At 44.5% G+C, this 22,085-nt stretch overlaps 1 protein-coding gene across 3 annotated transcripts in view; it reads left to right on the top strand.

The window, feature by feature from the left end:
- The first annotated feature begins 2,576 nt into the window (after positions 1-2,576).
- RAPGEF5 (Rap guanine nucleotide exchange factor 5) overlaps positions 2,577-22,085 on the top strand; it is a 235,100-nt gene continuing 215,591 nt past the window's right edge. The window contains exon 1 of one of the 3 annotated variants that reach the window (XM_057304209.1): positions 2,577-2,910. In XM_057304209.1, the coding sequence (XP_057160192.1) occupies positions 2,836-2,910 (75 nt within the window). In that variant the 5' untranslated portion in view covers positions 2,577-2,835. Of the gene's footprint in view, positions 2,911-15,997; positions 16,273-22,085 lie in introns of those variants that run through there. The other 2 variants (XM_057304210.1, XM_044387067.3) reach the window with 2 other exon arrangements.

Genomic DNA, 22,085 nt, shown 5'->3' with positions numbered 1-22,085 from the left:
GGGAGTGACAGGGCTGCGGACAGAGGGAGAGAGCGCAAGCTGGGGAAAGAGAGGCCGCTCTCGGGCACGTGTGCAGGCCAGGGTGCCCAGGTCTTTTGATTTGTCCAGAGCAGCCAAAAAGCTGGGGTTCAATAGAAATCTCCCATTTTTAAAAAGTTGGCCCTTAATTTTATAAAGGTGCTCTGCCTGCCAGCAGCAGACACCTGCCGCTCAAGCTGAGGTCGCGGGCTGCCATCCTCCCCCTCGGCCACAAGGCCTCCCGCCACACAGAATGTCGCGTGAACGTGCTTGTGCTCCAGTCTTGACCTTCTGTGTGGACGTGCACCTGGATTCTGGCTCTAGTTTTCTGCTCAACTCTCTGAGCTCCTGCTGCAGAAGAATGGAGAAAGAGTAGGTGAGCCCGCCCATTTCAGGGCTCCGTACTGCAATTTCTTCGGCTCAGTTTCAGCTGTGCCCTTAGGCGTTCCTGTGTCCTCTTGGCCTGAGCTCTCATGAGGCTGTGCCCTGCACTGCACTGGGTGCCCACTCTCTCTGCTCGCTCTCTCTCACCTAGAACGTTTCTCCCATCTTTCTGTTGCTCGTCCTCTTGGGGCTGGCACACAGGCTGACTGATTCCCCCACCCCTTCTCACCTTCCGCCAGGCCTGAGCTCAGTGATTAAAGGTTTACCTTTCAAATATTTACTGAAGTAAATATAAAAATTGCAGCAGGTGAAGCTTGTCTTTGTATTCTTAGCTAGGAGGTAGGTTCTGTTGCTTTAATAAAGAAAAAAAATATATAGTGAGTTTGCCTCCTTAAGCCTGTTTTCTCATTTGCTAAATGGCAATCATTACCTATCCCCACAGGAATCAAGAAAGAGGTGTAGATGGCTTAACAGAGCCCCTGCTGCAAAGAGGCACTCAATAGAGGTCCGTTCTCGTTGTTTTCCGAAGTTTCACAGATTGCTCGTGGGATTTAATATAATAAAGCCAGGATTTATTAAACATCAGGGGGACCATTGCAAATGGTCTACACCTCATGGGTGGAGATCTAGACGAACTTGTAAAAGGTCTCTTCCAACTTAAGACAGAACTTCGAGTCCCACATATACTTCTGTCAACTGTAATTGTTTGCTTGAACGTAGTTAATGCTGTTTTCCTTCTTAACAGAAATATACACAGATCTCAATGAAAAATGTGTCAGTTACTCTCTGTTCCGGGCTGAGGTTTTCCCCCCTAAAATTCCTGACATCAAGCCTAGCCTCCAAGACTTCAGAATGTGATTGTGTCTGGAGATAGAGCCTTTGAAAAAATAATTAAGGTTAAGTGAGATCACATGGGTGGGCCCTGATCCAATCTGCCTGTAAGAAGAGGAAATTTGGACATGCAAAGGGACACCGGGGATGCACTTACACAGGGAAAGGATCGTCTGAAGACACAGGGAGAAAATGGCCATCTACAAGCCAAGGAGAGAGGCCTCAGGAGGAGCCAAGCCAGCTGATGCCTTGATCTTGGACTTCTAGCCTCCAGGTCTGTGAGAAAATAAATTTCTGTTGTGTTAGCCACTCAGTCTGTGACACTTTGTTATGACAACCTTAGCAAACTATTACACGCTTCCTTCTTTGGACCTTTGCCTCTTTCCAGCTATGCAACTTCAGAATATAGGAAATGGGCATCTGCTTGAAATATGTGTCGGGGGGGGTGTACTTTGGGAAGAAGAGCATGTTTGCCTAAAAACTGTCTGCTGGCCTAATACGGAGGGATTTTCTGAGCAAGACCTCTGTGGCAGATCCTATCCATCCCCTACCTATGTTCCCTCAGGCTTGCTCCCTGCAACACACACCAGCCAGACTTTAACGTGCCTGCATCACATCTCTGTGTGTGGAGGATTTATTTTGGTGCCTGAAACCTGCTCTGTCAGTGTTCAGGGGACTAGAAGTGCCAGAGAATTGATGCCCAGTGACTGATGGGAATTGGAGTATAAATACCCCAGCTCCCTCACCCTTAAATGGGATAAGTCCAGTAACTGCATTGGCTGCCCGGGTTCTCCAGTAGGATTAACTCCCTTAATCTTTCTTAATAATGTACCTTTCCTTGACTCCCTTCCTCTCCCTGTTGAAGTTCTCCATTCTTTTACTTCATTCTTCACTTGAAAGCATCTCCCAAGTAAGTTACATGCCCTAGAATTCTTATTCCAGGGTGTGATTCTGGGGGAACCAAAACTAAGATAACCTGCTTTCTGGCCAGCTGTGTGTGCATATGAAACGTCCACATTCGAAGATGCTGCTGTGGTTTCTAATGTAATGAGCTGACACACTGCATTGGGTTCTTTACAGGGTAAGTAGCCCAACCACTGGTGATGTCTCAGAGCCTCTCCTTGCGGCAAGGGGAGCTCGGCAGTCCTGCCTGGTGTAAATGCCTTTGCCTGAAATCAACCACTCTGCGTTTTTTCTTCCATAAACACAAAGCCCAATCCTTTCAATGCTTATTGGCTTTTATTGGCTTGTGCTCTTGCATCATATCTGTGTGTTTGGTAGGTATACTTGCATTAGCGTTGTGTGATTTTAATAGGTTGTCTTGTAACTGAGCTGCGTATTTCCTTCTGGGTGGCTGCAGTGACTGCTGTGAAGTTTGGTTTGCCCGCGGTGGGGGGGGGGGGTGATTCTAAACAGAAGTCCTGGAGACTATGACAGAAGCAAACTTCTTATGAACAATACAAGCTGCCCTGGGTGGGCAGTGCAGCTTCCAATAGGGACCACCAACCCTAAGGTTGTTCTCTTGTACTTGCAGAGGCTCAGGTCTTTGCAGCAACTGCTCTGGACAATCCTAAGAAAACTGCACGTTAAGTAACGCGTGGGATGCTGGGCTCCCTTAACCTTCTGCAAAGTGTTTGTACCCAAACCCCATCGTTTTGGACTAAGGATGGCTCTGAGGTAAGGCTGCTTGTGAGTGCCTTTGCGAAGCCTTACCCGATTATGCGCTTAACCTTCTCAGGTGTTCCACGGTGAGATCACTCGTCTTTGCCACTTTGGGAAATGTTTCGTCACTGAAGCTGTTTTTATGTTGCATCTTTGGTGCATTTTCTGTACTCGTGCATAAATCCTAGGAAGCACTTCTGGCTTTAGGGACTTATCAGAACATTCAGGTCCACCGTCTCAGTGCTGAGGCAGCCGTCAGGGCTACGTGGTCTCTGGCACAGGACTGCAGGCCAGAACCACGGTTTAAAGGGCTGTGATTGACTCACTCCACGCATCTCAGCCAACTTATTCACCTTCTGCTCCTCCACCAGTAAAAAGGAAATAATAAAAGTGTGGGGTACTCTATTATTTTCCTTCTAATTATCTAGAAAAGCCTCCCCTATGAGTTGATGGAAGTATTAAATAAAGAGAAGATTTCAAATAGGCTCTGGGTAAACCTACTAACTTGTATAAATCCACCCATTTCATTTAAATGGACTTCCTTTGAAGTAGGTCATTCTGTAAAATGACGAGAGCCTTAATCCTGTCTTTAGTTTAAACATGTTCTGTAAGATAATTTCTCCTAGCAACCTGTTGGGGTATTAGCTTGGCCCTGATGCAAACAGCGTTAGCAATGAACTACGATGCGCAAAATCCCTTGTTTCGTTTCCCAGAATGTACTTCCTGGAAGATAAAAATATTTTGTTTTTGTTTCTTGTTTTATTTTAGTAATGGGAAGTGAGTTTATTAGATTGAAGAGTTGACATTATCTGATTCTAGAGAAGGACACTGGGCACCAAAACAGCATTTGGCAGCTCATCAAAAGCAGGTGTCCTCTTGGCCCGAAGCTTCGCTCTCACCTCCCATCCCCCACATCAGTCTTGTTCGGTTTTCTTTCAATATGTCCAACTCCTTTCCTCTGCCTTCCTGCTAGACTGTTGGTCTCACCCAGTGTCCCTGTGACGCCTCTAAGCTGACCTATCTGATCCTAATTCTCTATATTCCAGGCAACTCTGCCTCCTGTTTCTTGGTTAACTGTCCCAAAACATGCTTCTAGAACATCCCTCCCCAACTCAGAAACCTGCCATGCTCCCTATGGCTTGCCAGGCATCATCCAGTGTCCTCTGCCTGAGTCCCTACCCTTCGTAATTCAGCCCGTCCCACACATCCCAGCATACGCTCATGTTTCACTACTCAACATGCTTTGCTTTATCCACTTACCGTGAACAAGCCGTGATCATTTCAGGGCCAATGGGTCTGGTTGTACAAGTCGGACACTTTCATGCCCAAGGGCATTGTTCACATTGATTGTGACCTGAATGACAGCCCCTGGCACAGTGCATCATGCAGCGCTTGTCATTTCTATGTCCCTCATTCACTCCTTCCCATTACTTGTCCGTCTAAATCCTTCTCCCTCACAGTGTACCTTAGCTGTGACGTCTTCACCAAGCCAACTCTCATTTGTGTCCTCCTCCTTTGAAGTTCTGGAAGTCATATAAGCTCTTACCCCCAAAACAATTCCTAGTAAGAATTCCCCTGCTCCAGAGGGCGTGAACCCTTTCTGATTCATCCTTCCATCTCTAAGGCAGAACACAGTGAGGCTTGGTGACTATCGAGTAATTTTCTCTTTTTTCAAATGGGATTGTTTGAACTTTCCCAGTTAGTTTCTGAGCTCTTTAAGGAAATGGATGCCACCAGCGATATGTGTTGCTAGCATGGTGCTGAGCACAGGATTGGCATTTTATAAATATTGATGATCTGATTCCTGGACGTGGAAAATACCTCAAGTGTTGATATATTTCTTAAGGCAAAACCAGCATCATCTCTATTTTGTTTCTAGAAATATCTAAATGAACCAAAGATGTGATCTTGAAGCAGTAAGACCCTTTCCAGGAAGTTGTCAAAATTTTCCAGAGAGAAGAAAGAATTCATCATTTTAAAACCAACAATAATAAAGTAGATTTCAAGCAAGGCAGCTTCAATTATTTAGAATACCGAGTAGCTCTTCAAGGTTATTAATATGCAAACCGAAAGGCAGAAAAGCTAGGAAAGCAACATCCCTGCCCTCTTGTTGGAGATTGAAATTTTATGAGGATTACCTGTTGTCATGGCAGAAAATTATTCTAAATACATATCTAACAGTAACTATGAGGAGTCGTAAATTCTCCAGTAAATGCTCCAGAAAACACAGCCACAAAATTCTGTCATCCCATCTGTCTTTTTCTTCTCATGGAGGATCTGTGCTGCCTTAGCAAGACAAATGCAAAACCGGAACAGAAAATAAAGTTGCCTCCTGCAAATGCCTTCTCTTGGCATTTTCTCCTCTCACATTTACCTCTCATATCTGATCCTGTGATGATTGTCACTTCAGTGTATTTTTAGGATTCTAGCATCAACAGATGTGATGGATTTCCATTTGTTTTGCCCCTTCCCAAACTGCCTCCAATCCCTCCAAAAATCTCTGTGCCAGCAGCTAATGGTCCACGTCACACACGCCCGCATGGAGTGTTAACCTTTGTTCATTTTCAGGTTTGTATGTTTGGGGGGGTGGGGGTGGGGAGCGTCGATTTGTACTACTTAGGTGTTCACTAAGAGAAGGAGCACTCCTTTTGATTGTAGTTGAATTCATAGTTAACGCCTTGGTGTATACGGGCAGCTTACATCTATCTTTGTTTCTGGCCTGTCTGTACACACTCACGTCTAAGAAGGTAGACCCCAGTCCAAATGCTGTAGGTTTTAGAGATGCCGTTATTAGATTACCTTCTTGGAAAATCTGATGAAGCCTTTGTCTCTTCATCAGAAAGGTGCACAGACATTTTTCATGTAATTTCAGGAGGTTCCCAGCTGTTGTAAAGCCCACGGACCCCTGATGGAAAAGAATAATACGGATAATCTCCAATACATCTGTCCTCCTGACTGCCCCATCTCCAGTCTAAGTACTTGACACAAAATAACTCACTTATTTCCCCACACAAATCTAATGAGGCAGGTCCTATGAGTATCTTCATTTTACAAAAGGGAAAACTAGGGCCAAAGATGTGGCCTGTGGAACTTCTTTGGACTGGTAAAGGCAGTGGGAGGATTTGAATCCAGCCAGCCTCCCCACAGAGACCCTCATACTACAGTGGTGCTCATCTAGGATTCCTGAATTAGACACTATAAGGAAAGCTGAGAAGAAGTGAGTTATTAAGATAGAACACCCAGTGCTTCCAAATCTTTCCTATGATTTCATGGACTCTTGACTTCATTTCATCATCTCTTCTAATGTCTACATCATAAATAGAGATCTAAAAAATCACCTTTTTAAAAAAAATATATTTTATTTATTTGTTTATTTGACAGAGAGAGAGAGAACAAGCAGGGGGAGCGGCAGAGGGAGAGGGAGAAGCTGGGAGCCCCATGCAAGACTCAATCCTAGGACCCTGGGATCATGACCTGAGCCAGAGGCAGCTGCTTAACCAACTGAGCCACCCAGGCACCCCTAAAAATCACCTTGTTCATATAGCCTGGGATAAACTATGAAAACTCTCCAAACATGAAGGCTTACCAATTCTTTGATTGTCCCCTGTAAGTAAATATGAAATTTTGTTGTTACCATTGTGAATGGTATCTAAGAGAATGTTTCAAATCTACCTATTTGTAAAGTGAAACATTATCAGTTTTAATCTGGAATTGTAAAATTACAGTTCCAGGTAATGCCCACTGTGCAGAGAACAAGACAATAAGGAATGGGAAATTTACACGATATTCACAAGGACTGACATCAATCCTTAGGAACTGCACAGCTAAAGAGGAGTCAAGAGTAACAAATATGCAGATACCCCAGTGGACTGTGACCAAAACTGGCTGGTCTTGATTGGACTGGAAAATGGAATCAGTTCTCTCAGCCCTGAAACTCAGGTTTTAACATTTCACCAGGAGTAAACAGAAACTTTATGACTAACAGCTTTTCCTACTTATAAATCAATAGACATAAAAGAGCACCTGTTCAGATGTAGTCAGCAGCTCGGCTAATAGCAGTTACGAATTATCACCTCTTCAGTGTCTCAGAGCTGTCCTTTCCTTCCCAAAGGATCAGGTCATAAGGAGAGAATCAGATGAGTGCCACATTTTTAACTTTTTAAGAAAGTTCTTTGTTGCTGCTCTTATCAATATTACCTCTTTTAAATAGGTTTATTTAGAAATAAAGATTGATGTGCCTTAGAGTTTCTCTTTATCTGGGTTTGACATAAAGCTTTAGACTAGAAAAACGAATTTGGGGGATTGCCCAGAACACATTCACAGCATTTGTGTGCTTGTAAAAATTAGTGCAAATTTCATGTTAACATCCAATAAATGTATGTGTGTGGAGATAATTTTGATTAAATATTCATTGTGGAATTTTTTAGGCTAGACCAATATTTTGAACATAGAGTAGATGGGATTTATTAATGACAACAAATACATTTTTACAATTTGTGAGGTGTTTTCATAAGCATTGTTTACTTTAGCCTTTATAACCACCCCACAGATTGTTATAATTATATACGTTATAATTGGTTTTATTATCCCTTTTTATAGGCGAGGAAACAGGCTCAAAGAGGTGAAGTGCTTACCTAAGTTCACAGAGCTAGCCAATCAGTCAGTCCATCCATCCATCCATCAATCAATCAATGTGGAACATGACCTGGGTTTTTTAAGTCCACGTTCAGTGCTTATTCTGCTATCCCACCCCTGTATTCAGAGGATGAGGAAGTTACATTTTGATGTTTGGCAGTGAAGAAGGTGCTTCAGGAATGACTTGTTTCAAGCTGTGGAGTTTTCCTCGACAGGAACTATGTGGGGAAAGTTAGGGAAAATCCTACCTAGACCTTCGTTTGTTTATCAGGTCATGCAGTCTCCCTGGGGTTCCCTGGGGACTGAGTAATGGCAGCTCTGGCCACACAGAGAGCTACAGTTTAAGGGGCATTGCATTGGGTTAGATTCTGCACATGTGTCTTGTCTAATCTTCTCAACAACCTGGGACTTTTAAGTATTACACAGCACAGAACATAGACACTCAGAGAGGCCAAGTAATTTAAGGCCACATGACTAGGAGATAGAAAAATCCAGGTTTGAATTCAGGCCCATCCAGTTCCATAGCATGGGTCTTCTCATTTCAGCATCTGTGTCCCTACAGTAGCTACCTTTGAGGAAATTACTAGCTCTGTGTCAGGATAAAAGTGGTGTTAGCTCAAGTGGTGTTAGTACTTGGGAAGTGGGCCAAGAAGAAAACCTTCTAACCTGTTCGCATCTTCCTCCTTTCTTAATATTAAAGATAAATCCTCTTCTGACCATGCTCCATAATAGCAGCCCTCAAGGTTTTTGGTCTTAGGATCGCATTATATTCTTAAATTATTGAGGACCCCCCTAAGAGCTTTTGTTTATATGGGTTATATCTATAGATACTTACTACACTAAAACTTACAACAGCAAAATTTTAAAAATATTAATTCATTTAATAATAAGCTGATTATACATTAATATAAGTGATAGGTTTTATGAAAAAGAACTGTTTTCCAGAACAAACAGAATTTTGTGAAAAGAGTGGCATTGCTTACATCTTTGTGAATTTCTTTAATGTCTGGCTTACTAGAAGCAGCTAGATTCTCATATCTGCTCCTGTATTCTCTCGGTTGCCTCATCATGTCTGTAGGCTCTGGAAAATACCAATGTACACTCATGATAGAATAACAACAAGAAGGGTAAATAACGTTTTAGAATTATTAAGAGAATACGTTCAGCCTGGTGGAATCCCTGAACGTGTCTTGAGGGTTCCCAGAAGTCTCCAGACCACACTTTGAGAACCTCTGCCCTATAATTGCTTCTGTACGCGCACCAGCCAGTGAAATTACTGAATCTTTGGGTTGGAAGGAACATTCCAGGTGATTGAGTCCAGTCATCTGGCTGATCACATGAAATCCCATGAAGTCCAGTCTCCCCTGCCCATTTTGCAAGGATAAGGACCATGTTCAAAAAGACTTAAAATGGATAGAAAAGCCTTTACTATGAGAAGAAACTTTTTTTTTTCCTCTGTGGTTTCCTTGTTTGGTCTTAGCCATGTGTAGAACGAATCCAATTCCTCTTCTACCTATTCAAAATATTTGAAAACAGCTAACTTGTTGCCCCTTGAGTGCTGTCATCATCTTCAAACTAAGGACCTTCTTTGGGTTTAAGAACTTCGGAGACCTTCTTGCTCCTGCAGGAAGCCCTAGCTCGTCCTGGTTTTTAGCCCCATCTACATCTTCTCTCCAAGGTCTTCAAAAGTCTGTTTGGGCTCATACAATGTTGCCAGACCCTCTAAGGCAGATTTTTCATGGCCTATCCTGCGGCTGGCTTGGATCAATGCTACAAATGCTTACTATTCACAAACAGGAAGCAACATATTCTTAGCGGCCTTTGTCTTGTGGCTGAGCTTCATCTTCCACACCGTTTCCTTTCCCGCTCCTTTCTGTCATCCCAGTCCAGGCTCTGCTTCCTCCAAGGCGTCATTTCATCTGCCCCCCCTTCTACCCCCACAGAAAGGTCGTGTTTTTTGTGTAGTGCCTTAAAATATCCAAACAACTTTACAAACATCAGCTCATTTAATTAGCACAGACACTTTGTACACAGAACACACCCGTGCAAATGGTATAAGGAAAACACACACATTTCCATCAGCCCAAGTTTATGGATTACCATTTTCATACTTCACGCCTGGGATCCTGTAACCTGCTTTGCTGGCTGCCCAGCTTTCCGCATCTCCCTATTCTGAAGCACTTCACATACTGCTGCTAAAATCATCTTCCTTCTCGGCTGATCTGAACACGCCACCATCTGGAGTCCATTTATAGCCTCCCCTCACCCTTGGGATAATGTATTTTCCTGCGACCTCCGAGATTCTGCATCTGCTAAGACCTCTGTCTTGCTTTTTTCTACTTATGATGGTGGTATTTAGCTAATCATGATTTTGTTTATTCATTTTTGTTTATTCATCCATCTGGCATTCATTAACTTAGCATCTACTATGTGCTAGGCACGGCCATAGACACTAGAGGGGAATGCAAAGATGAATAATTTCTGCCCTCAAGGACTTTTAACTTCACATAGGTCTTCCTTTTTTTTTTTTTTTTTTTAAGATTTTATTTATTTATTTGACAGAGCACAAGCAGAGCAGTAGAAGGAGAGGGAGAAGCAGGCTCCCCGCCGAGCAGGGAGCCCCATGCGAGGCTCGATCCGAGACCCTGGAGTCATGACCTGAGCCGAAGGTAGATACTTAACGATCTGAGCCACCCAGGTGCCCCTTCACAAAGGTCTTCTGCGTAAACGTTTAATTCAAATATACGACAGATATTCAGACAGAATGTTATAAGGGAGGCAGTAAAAGTAGATTCATAGTTGTAGGTAAACCCTTAAATTTACCTGACGAAGAATTCTTTCCAGATGGGAAAAGCAGAAAAGGCTTCTAGGAGGTTTTGTTTGTCTGTGTAAGGGTGAGTAGGTTTGCATCAGCAAGGCAGGGATGCTGGGATAAGGTTGGCTTGACTTTCTAGCTGTCTGCTGGTCAAGTTAGTTCTCTTACTGCCCTCTTCCTCTGTCTTCTTGAGCATTTAACCAAAGAATTTTTTTTTTTTTTTTTTGCAAACTGTCCTAAATACCCAGAGGCTTGGTAATCTTGTACACTTGACTTACAGAAAGAAATTTCCACGATGACAATAGTAAATAACATATGAAAAGTGTAAATAGATTTTGTTTTAAGATTATGAGTAATGAATAGAAGAAGAACTTACCATGGCACCCATCTTTATCAGCCAGTCTCTGGCTGGAGTCACCAATGCAAATAGTGTAAGGAAAATGTCTCATCCACAAGGGGAATACTTGTGTGTGCTGCATTACAAAAATAATAGCACGGCATCACAAAGGTTTGTCATGAACAGTCTGACAGCATATAGTTCTATTTATGATTCTTGAAAACTAAAATAAAATGAGTAAGCCTTAATATTTTTAGTTTTGAAACAGGTTTCATCATTTTGCTACAGTTCTCCCAATTGCATATTCATTCCCTAAGAAAACATAAAAATAGCGTTAATGTCAAGTACACCAACAGTTATATCTGGACTTCTCCATAGAGGCAGTATGGGCAGCACCGGATTACCTGCGCAAGGTCTGCCTTCTGAGCTCCCACTGCTCAATGCTGGCTTTTGGGAAGGTCAGGTTCAGTCCATTTTGATCATTACATACTAAAGTGTTGGCAGGCTTTAATAGGGAGACACAATTGTATTGAGGTTTGTTTGTTTTTTTAAGAGCTGGTAAGCAATGCAAAATATCTTAAGTGGAGGAAAAATTGAAAAATGAGATGCTGGGAAGGGGTGAATTCCAAGAAGACTTATCAAAGTCCTCTAATAGCAATGCGTGTTAGGAGACTTATTAGCATGACCCGTCTTTTTACATTTATCGGAAGACAAGCGGGGGCACGAGGTGTGGAAGAACACAAGGGAAAGCGCAGCCAGTAGATACTGCGGTAACCCTGGTGATCACACGGGACTACAAGAATTAAAGGAGGAAAAGCCACAAGAGTCCTTATCCCAAATTTCATACAAATGGAAATGGAAAGTCGTCCGCTGTGTGTTCTCCAAGGGCCCAGCTTAGGAAGGGGAAGACGGTCTCTGCTCCTCCTCTGTCCTCTGAGCAACTTGGTTTAGTTCTGCTCTTTACTGTCAGACTTGTTAGTGCACTGACACTGGCCTACCTATTGCTTTTGTCCTGTCTGTCTCTCGAGCTCCAGCTCACTCTCTGCCTGCTGGCTGCATTTTCCCTGGGGCGCCTTCTAGTTTAGCCAAGTTGAACTTCTGTGAAAAATGAAATCCTCCAAACCAGCTTCTTCCACCTTCCTGACTCGTCTAAATCCAGAGACGTTTTTTAAATGTAATTGTTTAGGGACACCTTGGTGGCTCAGTTGGTTAAGCATCTGCCTTCAGCTCAGATCATGATCCCAGCGTCCTGGGATCAAGCCCTGCATTCGGCTCCCTGCTCAGTGGAGAGCCTGCTTCTCCCTCTCCCTCTGCCTGTCACCCCGCTGCTTGTGCTCTCTCTCTCTGACAAAGAAATAAATAAAATCTTTTTTAAAAATTTAATTATTTTAAATAGGTAATACAGTTACATGTTTTAAAAAAACAAAGATCATAGAAAGTTACACATGAAAAATCTTCCTTCTTTCCTTTCCCCATGTAGCCAGTTCTGACCACTTGCAAGAAAGTTCAAGTTTCTTTGTGCATACAAATATGAATATAAATTTCCTTCCTCTTTACTCACAGGGGAGTATGTTCTTCATACTTTTCGGAACTATGTGTCTGGTCACCTATTGTATAACAGATACCTCTAAACTTAGTGGCTTTAAACAATTTATTATTTCTCATAGTTTGGTGGGTTGATTGGGCTCAGCTGGGTAGTTCTTGCTTTGGTTTCTTACCTCCATGTGGCTGTAGTCAGTTGTTGGCTCGTGCAAAGGTGGTGTGAAGACTCAGCTGGACCGCGTGTCCAAAATGGCATACAAATGGCCAGCAAATGGTTGGATCAGAGCTCTGCTGCCAAAGCACCTCCACGTGGTCTCTCCAGGTGTCTTGGCTTCTCACAGCAAGGACGCTGGGCTCTGAGAGGGAGCATCCCTGGAGTGAGCATTCCAGGTCAATTAAGGGCTACTTACAGACTGGCACTGTTACTTCTGTATTCCATTGGCCACAGTAGTCCCAGGGCTGGCCCAGGGGAAAGGCAATGGAGGAAGAAACCCTGTCTTGTCATGGGGGAGTAGAAAGATCATATTGCAGAAGAGGACTATGGGGGATACAAGGTCCCGAGTTGGTCATCTCTGTAAGATACAATGAGTAACACCACCTGAAGTACTTTTCTTCTCCTCCTAACACATGTTAGGCCTGAGGATCTTTCTTTGCAATATCTGACATCTCACCTCCCCCAGTTTCCACTGACCCCACTAATTCTGACCCTCATCTCTTTGTAGCTAGTTAAATGTCAGCAGTATCTTCCCAGTCTCCAATTTCCCCTCACTGCAAATAGCCAATAAAACTTGCATTTTCTTACCATAAGTATTTCCATAAACTTTAGCCTTGACTATTGTCATTCTCCTAAGTAAAAATAGGCCCTGGTACCCAAGTGGCTCTGTTTGACTTGGGTGATGTTGGCACGTATAGGATTTGCATGTTTTTTTAAGAACTTCCAAAATTGCAAAATTGGGAGATTTCCTGTAAAAATCCAGATTAAGCTCCTTTTGAAAAACTGAGTCCTCATGTGGAAAAATTCTTCAACTACTATGTTCTTGATACTGAACAAAAGGAACAAAAATCAGGTCCTTGGAACATTTACATTCTTATGGAAAAGCAGATAATAGATGAAATGAATAAGTAAAATATATGGAATCCTGGATGGCAGTAAGCTCTGTGGAAGGTCAGAAGGAGATAGAAAAAGGAGCAGATGGGAAGGGCTACAATTTTAAATCACATGGTCATGGAAGGCCTCACTGAAATGGAGACATTTTAGTTAAAAAAAAATTAAGGAATACAGGAAGGGAAACATGGATTTAGAACCTTGCTTTCCAGTAGGGTAGCCCAGAGCCATCTGTGGCTAACTAAATTTATAATACTTAAATTAAAATTAAAAATTCAGTTTTTTAAGCACACTAGCCACATTTCAAGTGCTGAAAAGCCACATGTGGCTACTGGCTACAAAACAGAGAACATTACCACCATTGTAGGAGTTCTGTTGGTTAGCATTGCAGAGGAAGAGTATTCCAGACAGAGGGTATAGCAACTGCAAAGGTCCCACGTTGGGACATGGCTTGATTTGAGCTATACAGTGACATAGCTCTTCTGTTTACACATTTCTACATTCCCTATTGTTTGCTTTACACTCTGGCTGTGTGGCAATTGACCTTTATCACCTTAACCCAAGCCAACTTTCCAAAGGCCCTTACAGGTATTGTGTTTTAGACTCTTGATCAGTGCCATAGAATCCATGGGATAAAGTCTCAGCTCCTTGGTCTTACATTGAGAAGCTATGTGAAAGAATATGAAGACCAAGAAACTGGGATTCAGAACACCCGTGTTCTATTTTGGAGCAGAGTAGGTTCATGGTGTGATTCGAAAGGTATTACCAGGGGTGATCTGGCACAAGCCATAACAGAGTTATGTTGACCCAAAGTGTCCTGGAGGACCTCTACTGGACCAGGACTAAACTAAACGTCTAGTGGACCTCTAGTTGATGTTTCCGGAAGAAGTCTGGAGTATGGGGTGGCATTCTAGGGCTCAAGATGATGGCTGATTACCAACTGGAGTGGAAGTACTTAAGCATTATGTAAACTGGTATAGTCTTAGATGATAACACAAGGGGAATTTCAGCCTGGAATAATTGTGATAGGTATTTGGAAACTGGAATGGATGATAGAGTTCACTGCAGAGCTCTTTCCAGTAAACACACATGACTGAAGGTGACAGGATTTAAGGCCTTCTCCAGTGTCTGACCAGCATCCATTCTGATATTTTTTCCTGCTTCTCCATTATGCTATCCCTCTCTCTCAGCAGTATGACATATTCAGTGTCCAATAAGTTTGGTGTCATACCACCTTGGTGTTTTTCTCATGTTTTTCCTCCTTACCTGAAGGATCCTCACCTTCCTTTCTGCATGATTGAATCTTCTACTCTCAACCTTACGGTCTGGTTCAAACTCCCTTCATTGATTTTTTTCCCCCCATCCCAGGGCAGAAACATTTCTCACTTTTGTGGCCTGGAATGCTCATTATCCATACTCACTTGGCAATTACTAAGAGTACAAGGCAATATCTTTGTTTTTCTATGTGTTTTTCTACTGGGCGAAAATCTTAAGTTCCTCAAGGGCAGAGATCACAGGTCGTTCTTTTTTCTGACTGTGGCCATATTTCCCCATATGGTGGCCAAGCATCTATAACGTGAGGGGCTGAGGGTACAATAGTTAAACCAACTGAGAGCTCTGACCTGTAATCCTTACTTGTCCATTCTTTTTTTTTTTTTAACATGAATAAACTTACCCAATTTTAACAAGTCTTGGGCAAAGATGGAACCCCAGCGTCCTACCAGTGAAGACTAAAAGGCCTAGCTGCCCCTTGTTGAAGACAGACTGCGTGGGGATGTGAAGATATGCGGCTATCGGGATTGTAAGGCCCTGCCGCAACAGGTTCACTCCAGATGCTCCACTCTTCCTAGCTCCTGGAAGGGTGTAAACAATGATTCACACCATGGTCGGCCTGCGCAGTTTACCAAGCACATTCATCACATGCATCAGGCTTTCAGGGAAGGTCAGGTTCCAACACGTAGCCGAGATTCACCTTCAGGTCAGCAGACTTACATCTGTTTTGCTAAACACCTATCATAGCCAAGGAAAGTTTTCTCCCCTTATTCTTGAGCGATGGATGTGCCAAAGAGGGGACAGTGTGGGGGCAGTTCTGTCTCAGTGGTGTTTGACTTGTACCAGAATATGGAGCCGATTTTGAAGTTCTTTGGCAAAAACCGTTTTGAGGAATAGCGATTACGGTTTGGGTCTGGATTGTGGCAAAAGCAAGGAGGGGCTGGAAGAGGGAGGAGTGCCCCAGACTTCCCAGTTCACACGGTCGAAGTCCAACTCAACCCAGGCTGTTAGGTAAAGGGAAGTGAAGGGAGACTTTTCAGCCTCAAGGGAATTTGGGGGTGGGGTGGGGTGGGATGGGCAGTAGAGTGGCTTTGGTGGAGGATTCTGGGAATCCCGCACCTGTGGATGAGCCGGTGCCCAAGGTGTTCCACCCTCTTCCTCTTGGGTTCCGGGAGTGGCTGAGGGGGGCCCGGCCGCGGGCGGAGGTGAGCCGCCGGAGGGGCGGGGCGGGGCGGGGCCCGGCGCACCTGGGCGGGGAGGGGGAGGTGCGCGGGGCCGAGCCTGCCGGGGGCCGCGGCGCGCGCCAATGGGCAGCTGCTGGCAGCGCGCCCCGCGCCCGAGCCGCAGTCGCGCCCTCTCGCTGCCTGGCGAAGGCGCGGACTGCGCGCGGAGGCGAGCGCGGGGGAGAAGAGCTGCCGGCGCCGCAGCCGCCGTCAGGGCATGAGGATGGCCGTGGGCTCCGTCAAGATGCAGCCGCCGTGCGAGAGCCCGGCCCTGGCCGCGGCGGCGGCGGTGGCGGCGGCGGACGGCGCCCTGCGCCGCAGCCCCAGCGCCCGCGAGCAGGAGCGCGAACAGCCGCCGGCGCCGCCGCGGCCGCGGCTGAGGGACCTGCCGGCGTTGCTGCGGAGCGGGCTTACGCTGCGGAGGAAGCGGAGCGCCGCCGGGGCCCGGGTGAGTGGCCCCGACCGGCCCGGCCCGAGTGGGCACGGGCGGCGCGCACGTGGAGCCCGCGCCCACCCTCCCGGGCCGCAGAGGGGGCGTCTGGAAGTTGGGGAGGTAGCGGAAGGGGTGCCCTCGTGCGGGGTCCCGGGACGGCGGGGTCGTGGGGTACCCCCCCTCCAGTGAGCGACGGCTTCCCCTTCCCCCAGATGCACCTGACTTAACCCAGGGGCGTCTGGATTTGGAGAGGCGGACCATGGGCATCGCCGGAAGAAGGGCCGTTGCCTCTCCCCAGAGGGGGAGCTGCAGGTGTCGGCCAGCCCTGTTCCGACAGCAAGCCTCAGGCCCCAGAAATGGGAGCCCAGGCTGCAGGAGGCGTGAGACGTGAGCTTGTTTGGGACGCCCCGTGGCAAGCTTTGGGCATCGGCTCTGGTTCTGGCCGCCGCTGCCACCACCGCCACTGCCGAGGTGGAGACAAGGGAGTTGGAAGTTCCCGGGCGAGCTTGTAGCTCCTGGGTTCTGGAGTCTCCAGCGCTTAGTACTTGGTGACGCCCCTTTGAGCGGGAGGGTGCACGCCCCACCCCGCCAAATCTTAAATACTGACTTCCTGATGGTGTGTTCAGATACGATTTCCTGGTGAGGGAGTGTCCTTGCTTGTGCATCTAAGTGCATTTAATGGCCCGAGCAGGTCGGACATGTTTTGTTTGTTAAGAAAAGGGGGATGGCCTGCTGATTTTCTCTTGGGACCTTTCACAAGCCTCTTAGGAGGGGTCTCAGGCCAAGGGGCTGACTTACTCGGGTTTCCCTGCCCACCAGGGCTTTGGGGCAACTTTGGTGGGTTCTACTTAGTTCTTTAGAATTTGTCACCATTAAACAGGCTTTACTGAGAAGCTGCAACAATGTAGATTTGGGGGGGGGGGTGTAAGAAATTGAAGTCTTGGTTGCCTGCTTTAAAAGAAGACCTTACTGGAGGACCTGTAGCTCTTACAAAGATAGGTTTGTGGAAACGTGAGAACTGGGGAGGAACATTTGTTTTGGTGTGGCTTCTTTGGGCAAGATGGGTAGGAATTGGTGTAGGTCTTCAGCCTCTCCAGGTTGTGTTTCTCCTTTCTTACCTACTTTCCTTCCAGTGTAGGGATGCCCGTAGATGATCTACCTCAGAAGGATGTTCTGAGGATTAGCTGGGTGTAGGACGGCTTAAAGTCCACGACCAGTGGAGTTTAGGAATTGCCCACAAGTGACCTTAACGTGGGGCATGCCAGATTGGCTGCAAAGAAAGCGAGGCAATGTGTCCCAAAGATGTGATAGCTAGATAAACATGAGAACCAGAGTTATAGACTTTGCGAGAATCTAGGGAAAAGTAGGTCAAATCGTGTTCCTATTATCCTTGACAGTTACTTTTTCATGGCACAGAATACTGAAGCCATGAGGGCAGCCAGGCAATCTGTGAGGGGAATTGCTGAAGGTTTCTGTATAAATAGATCTGTGTGTTCATCTGCATAAAGGCTTGTGTTTCTTGCTGCCTGGGATGATGTTGTGTGCCTTGCCAATATACATATTGCTCTTCTTAATTATTCTGAATGTGGTTACTTCAAATAATATGTACTTCGTTAACCCTTCTTTGATCCTAATACTGTAATACTTTGGGACATTCCAAACACATTTCATATATGCATGGCCAGTTTTTTATTGGGGAAAGATTGTCAAGTTTTCCAATGTTGGAAACCCATGCTTTTTCAACTATTTCCCCTTCCTTTGGCCTTGGAACCACCTTTGTGATTTTGGAAACTTCCCTAACACATATAGGAAGGAGTTTGAAAGAAAGAAAGAAAAAAAAAGCAGGTGAAATATGTACCTGTATTAGTCTGTTCAGGCTGCTGTAACAACATACCATAGACTGGGTGGCTTAAACACTAGAAGTTGATTTTCTCATAGTTCCTGGAGGCTTGACAGTCCAAGATCAAGGTGCCAGCAGACGGGGCCATTCCTCGGTGCACATGGATGCAAAGAGAGATCTCCCTCTCTTCCTGGAAGTCCCCTAATTCCATCATGGAAGCTCCACCCTCATGACTGAGTCTACCTCTGAATACCTCCCAAAGGCTCCATCTCCTAATACCGCCACAGTAGGGGGTAGGGCTGCAACAGACATTCAGTCCAGAAGGGTTATGTAGGAAAGAGAAAAACAGGTGAAATGTGTACCAAACCAGCGGGTGACTTGTGAGCATCTGGGGTCACCTGGTTAGCCCTTTAATTAGATCAGTGATGCTCAGGCAAACAAATCATGGCTTAGATCCTTCTGGCGACTTCAGTTTTATATTTTATGGGCTGCACCTCCAGATTATAGCTGAGTGATTGTAGGGACAAATAAACACAAATTTATTACCACTGGTTATGAAAAAAAAAAAAGGGCAGCTCTAGGTATTACACAAGTTGGTAAGAAGGTTTGCAATTTCTGTATTGACCAAGATTTGGTTTAGGAATACTTGTGGCACTTGTCCATGCTGCCTTGGGCTCTCACAAATCTGGACAATCTGACATCAACTGTCATCAAGTAAGCGCTTTGTAGGTTGTGTTGCCCAACCCAGGTGCCTTGTAGGCTGTCTCTTACTGGGAAAAATTAAGCTGACATTTGGTTAATACTGCAGAACTCCTGCGTGCCTTGGTGTAGTCCCTTCTAATCATATGGAATTCAAAATGCAAACTATTAAGACTTTGCACTCTTTGGGCTAAGTGCGGAATAACTACATTTCGCTTTGTGGGAGGACCCTAGCTATCTCCTAAAATAGTGGCAAGATAAGGCACAGCTTGAATTCCCACCAAAACCCTTCAGTCATTTTTTAAAAACTGTGTTATGGAGATTATAAGTTATGAGAAGTAGTACGATAAACACCCAGCCTTCAACACTTACTAACATTTTGCCAGTCTTTTTTCATTTATTTCTCTTCCCCACTTTTTTTGTGAGGGCTGGTGTATTTTAAAGCAAAATCCTAAACTTCCTATCATCTTACTCATAAATGCATCAGTTTACATCTCTGGTAAGGAGTTTTTTTCTTTAAAAACAAAAACAAAAAACAAACCCAAAGACTTCTATGTGTTTTTCATGCCTAAAAATACTAACAATGATTTTTTAGAAGATTTTATTTATTTGAGAGAGGGAGAGAAAACGAGCAGGGGGAGGGGCAAAGGGAGAGGGAGAAACAGACTCCGCACTGAGCAGGGAGTCCCAGACATGGGGCTCAATCTCAGGACTCCTGGATCATGACCCGAGCCAAAGGCAGATGCTTAATTGACTGAGCCACCCAGGTGCCCCTTAACAACGATTTCTTAATATGATTCCCGTATTCTCAGAGATCTCTTTTTACTTATGATTTGTTGGAATCAGGAACTAAGGTCCACACATTTTATTCGGTTGTTAGGTTTTTAAATCTATTTTATTTTGTTATAGTCCCCCTTCCCTTCTTTTTTCATGCCATTGATTTGATAGAGAAAGTGGGTACAGGTCATTTGTCTGGTAGAATGATCCATTTGCTGGGTCAGTTTCTCACTTGTGTCATTTAACTTGTTTCTCTATTCCCCATGTCTCCTAGAATATGGCAATTAGATGTGGAGGCCTGATTAGATTTAGGTTCAAAGGCAAACATCCTTTGTAGGTGGTGCTGTTCAAATCTGTTGTATCACAACCACAAGACACATGATGTCTGCATGTGTCTCTTTTTGAGATGTTAAAATTGATTAGTGGGTTCTTACCTTTCTACCTCTCACCTAATGATTGTAACATCCATAGATGTTTGTAGCCTAGATCCATTGTGTTAGGGATTGCAAAATGGTGATTATCGAAATCTATCATTTCTCTTGCATTTATTGTTTGGTATTCTGACTATAAAGAAGTTACTCTCCTGAGCTGTTGGGATCTCCTGAAATTCATACGGTATAGGAAAGACAGGAAAAGGCTTAATTTTTTTTCTTTTATCAGTTTTCTGAGTGATGATTTGGTACCCCTAACAGTCTCCCATGATAATCTTGAAGTATTATAAGAACTTGTGGATCTCCGTTTATTTGTTTCAGTCCATTGCAGTCAATATTCTTTTTGACCCACAAGTTGTCCTTATCTGCTGTATACCTTTTAGAAGGCCCTAGTAGTCTCTGATAACCTTTCTTTCTTTCTGGCACAATATACTCAGCTTATCTTGTCCATTTCCTGCTCCAGACATGAAATCAGCCATTTCCCCAAAGAGCACTAATTCTTTTTACTGAAACTGTTCATTTCCCCCCAGCCTTTGCCTCTCTTAGTGGTTGTGTTATTTTTTTTTTAAGATTTTATTTATTTATTTGACAGAGATAGAGACAGCCAGCGAGAGAGGGAACACAAGCAGGGGGAGTGGGAGAGGAAGAAGCAGGCTCATAGCGGAAGAGCCTGATGTGGGGCTCGATCCTATAACACCGGGATCACGCCCTGAGCCGAAGGCAGACGTTTAACCGCCGTGCCACCCAGGCGCCCGGGTTGTGTTATTTTTTACCCTGGTCTTATGCCTTCCATCTTAAGTTTTTTGTTTCTTCTTAAATTCTTCTCATCAGGCTGCTTCTAAGACTGTCATTTTCTCCCTCTAATAAAATAGCTGGTAACTACCATTCCCTCTTTCTATATATACTGTCAAATTGCTGGGGCTGACTTATTTTGGGCTTTGGCGGCTGTGATCTTTTCTGCAGTGTTCTACCACTTCATCTCTTCAAAGTCTGTTTCATTTACAGCAGACAGAATGATTCACCAATTGTGCCAAATTGACTGTTCACCAAACAGTGAGAGTCCGCTTTTGGATTAGTGTTCTCTCCCCTGATTTCTTCTCGCTCAGGCAGGGTCCCCGAGGCATGGCAGGTGCTCTTCAAACTTGAGCAATTGGAAGAACAGCTAGTGGCTCTCTGCATGAGGTTCTCTCTTTTTCATTTATAGTCTCTACCCAGATGATTCCTTCTCAAAAAAGAACAAGGTAGCCCATTTCCTTTGTCCAAGCTAGAGTGTTTTAGGTGTAACTTAACACCCTCCTCTGCTGGAAATAAGACCTTATTGATTGAGAAACACATACTGCTTCAAGTTGTACCAGTGTGCCTGATTTATAGTCACTTCGTAAACATATCTTACAGGCAAAGCATGTAATTTTAATTCATTCTTTGTATGTAAATTCAAACCAATGGCTAACACCTCATGGCACTTAATTATGTACCATGTGTGTTCTGATCCAGTCTTCATTTAGCCCTCACAACAAGCCCGTGAGTCCGATGCTATTATTTGCATTCTACAGATGAGGAGACTGGAACAGAGGTGGAACTCGCCCAAGATCACAGAGGCAGAGGGAGGTTTGAATCTAGCCAGTCTGGTTCTATAGTCCGGGCTCTGAATTGACTTTCTGGTTGTCCTCAAATGCACTGAGGACAAAGGGTCTATTTTAGTCTAAACTAATTAGCCTTCTAGTACCCGAGAGTACTATATTACCTTACTACTCTGAGAGTAAGTGGTCAATAATGCCAGATGCTAATCTTTCTTTCATTTGAGCACTCTGAGGCTTGTGATAGACCTACTGGGTGTGGGGCAGGGAGAAGGGGGAAATATTGTGGTTACAGGCGAATGGTAACTAATATTGACTAAAATTAAAAATAGCATTCAGTGTGTCATAAGCGAAAATCACCCAGGCCCACCTCGATCAAGGCCAATACAAAAAGGTTGTGAATTCACCCGCTTACTTTTTTCTTATCTGCTTCTGGTAGCCTGTCAGAGATCAGGGCCATTAAGGGAGGCAGGCATCTTCCAGGGAAGGTGAGTCAGATCAGGT

Source organism: Ursus arctos, unplaced genomic scaffold (genome assembly GCF_023065955.2).
Source record: "Ursus arctos isolate Adak ecotype North America unplaced genomic scaffold, UrsArc2.0 scaffold_3, whole genome shotgun sequence".
Classification (NCBI taxonomy): Eukaryota; Metazoa; Chordata; class Mammalia; order Carnivora; family Ursidae; genus Ursus; species Ursus arctos.
This window is presented reverse-complemented; position numbering and strand designations above follow the sequence as displayed.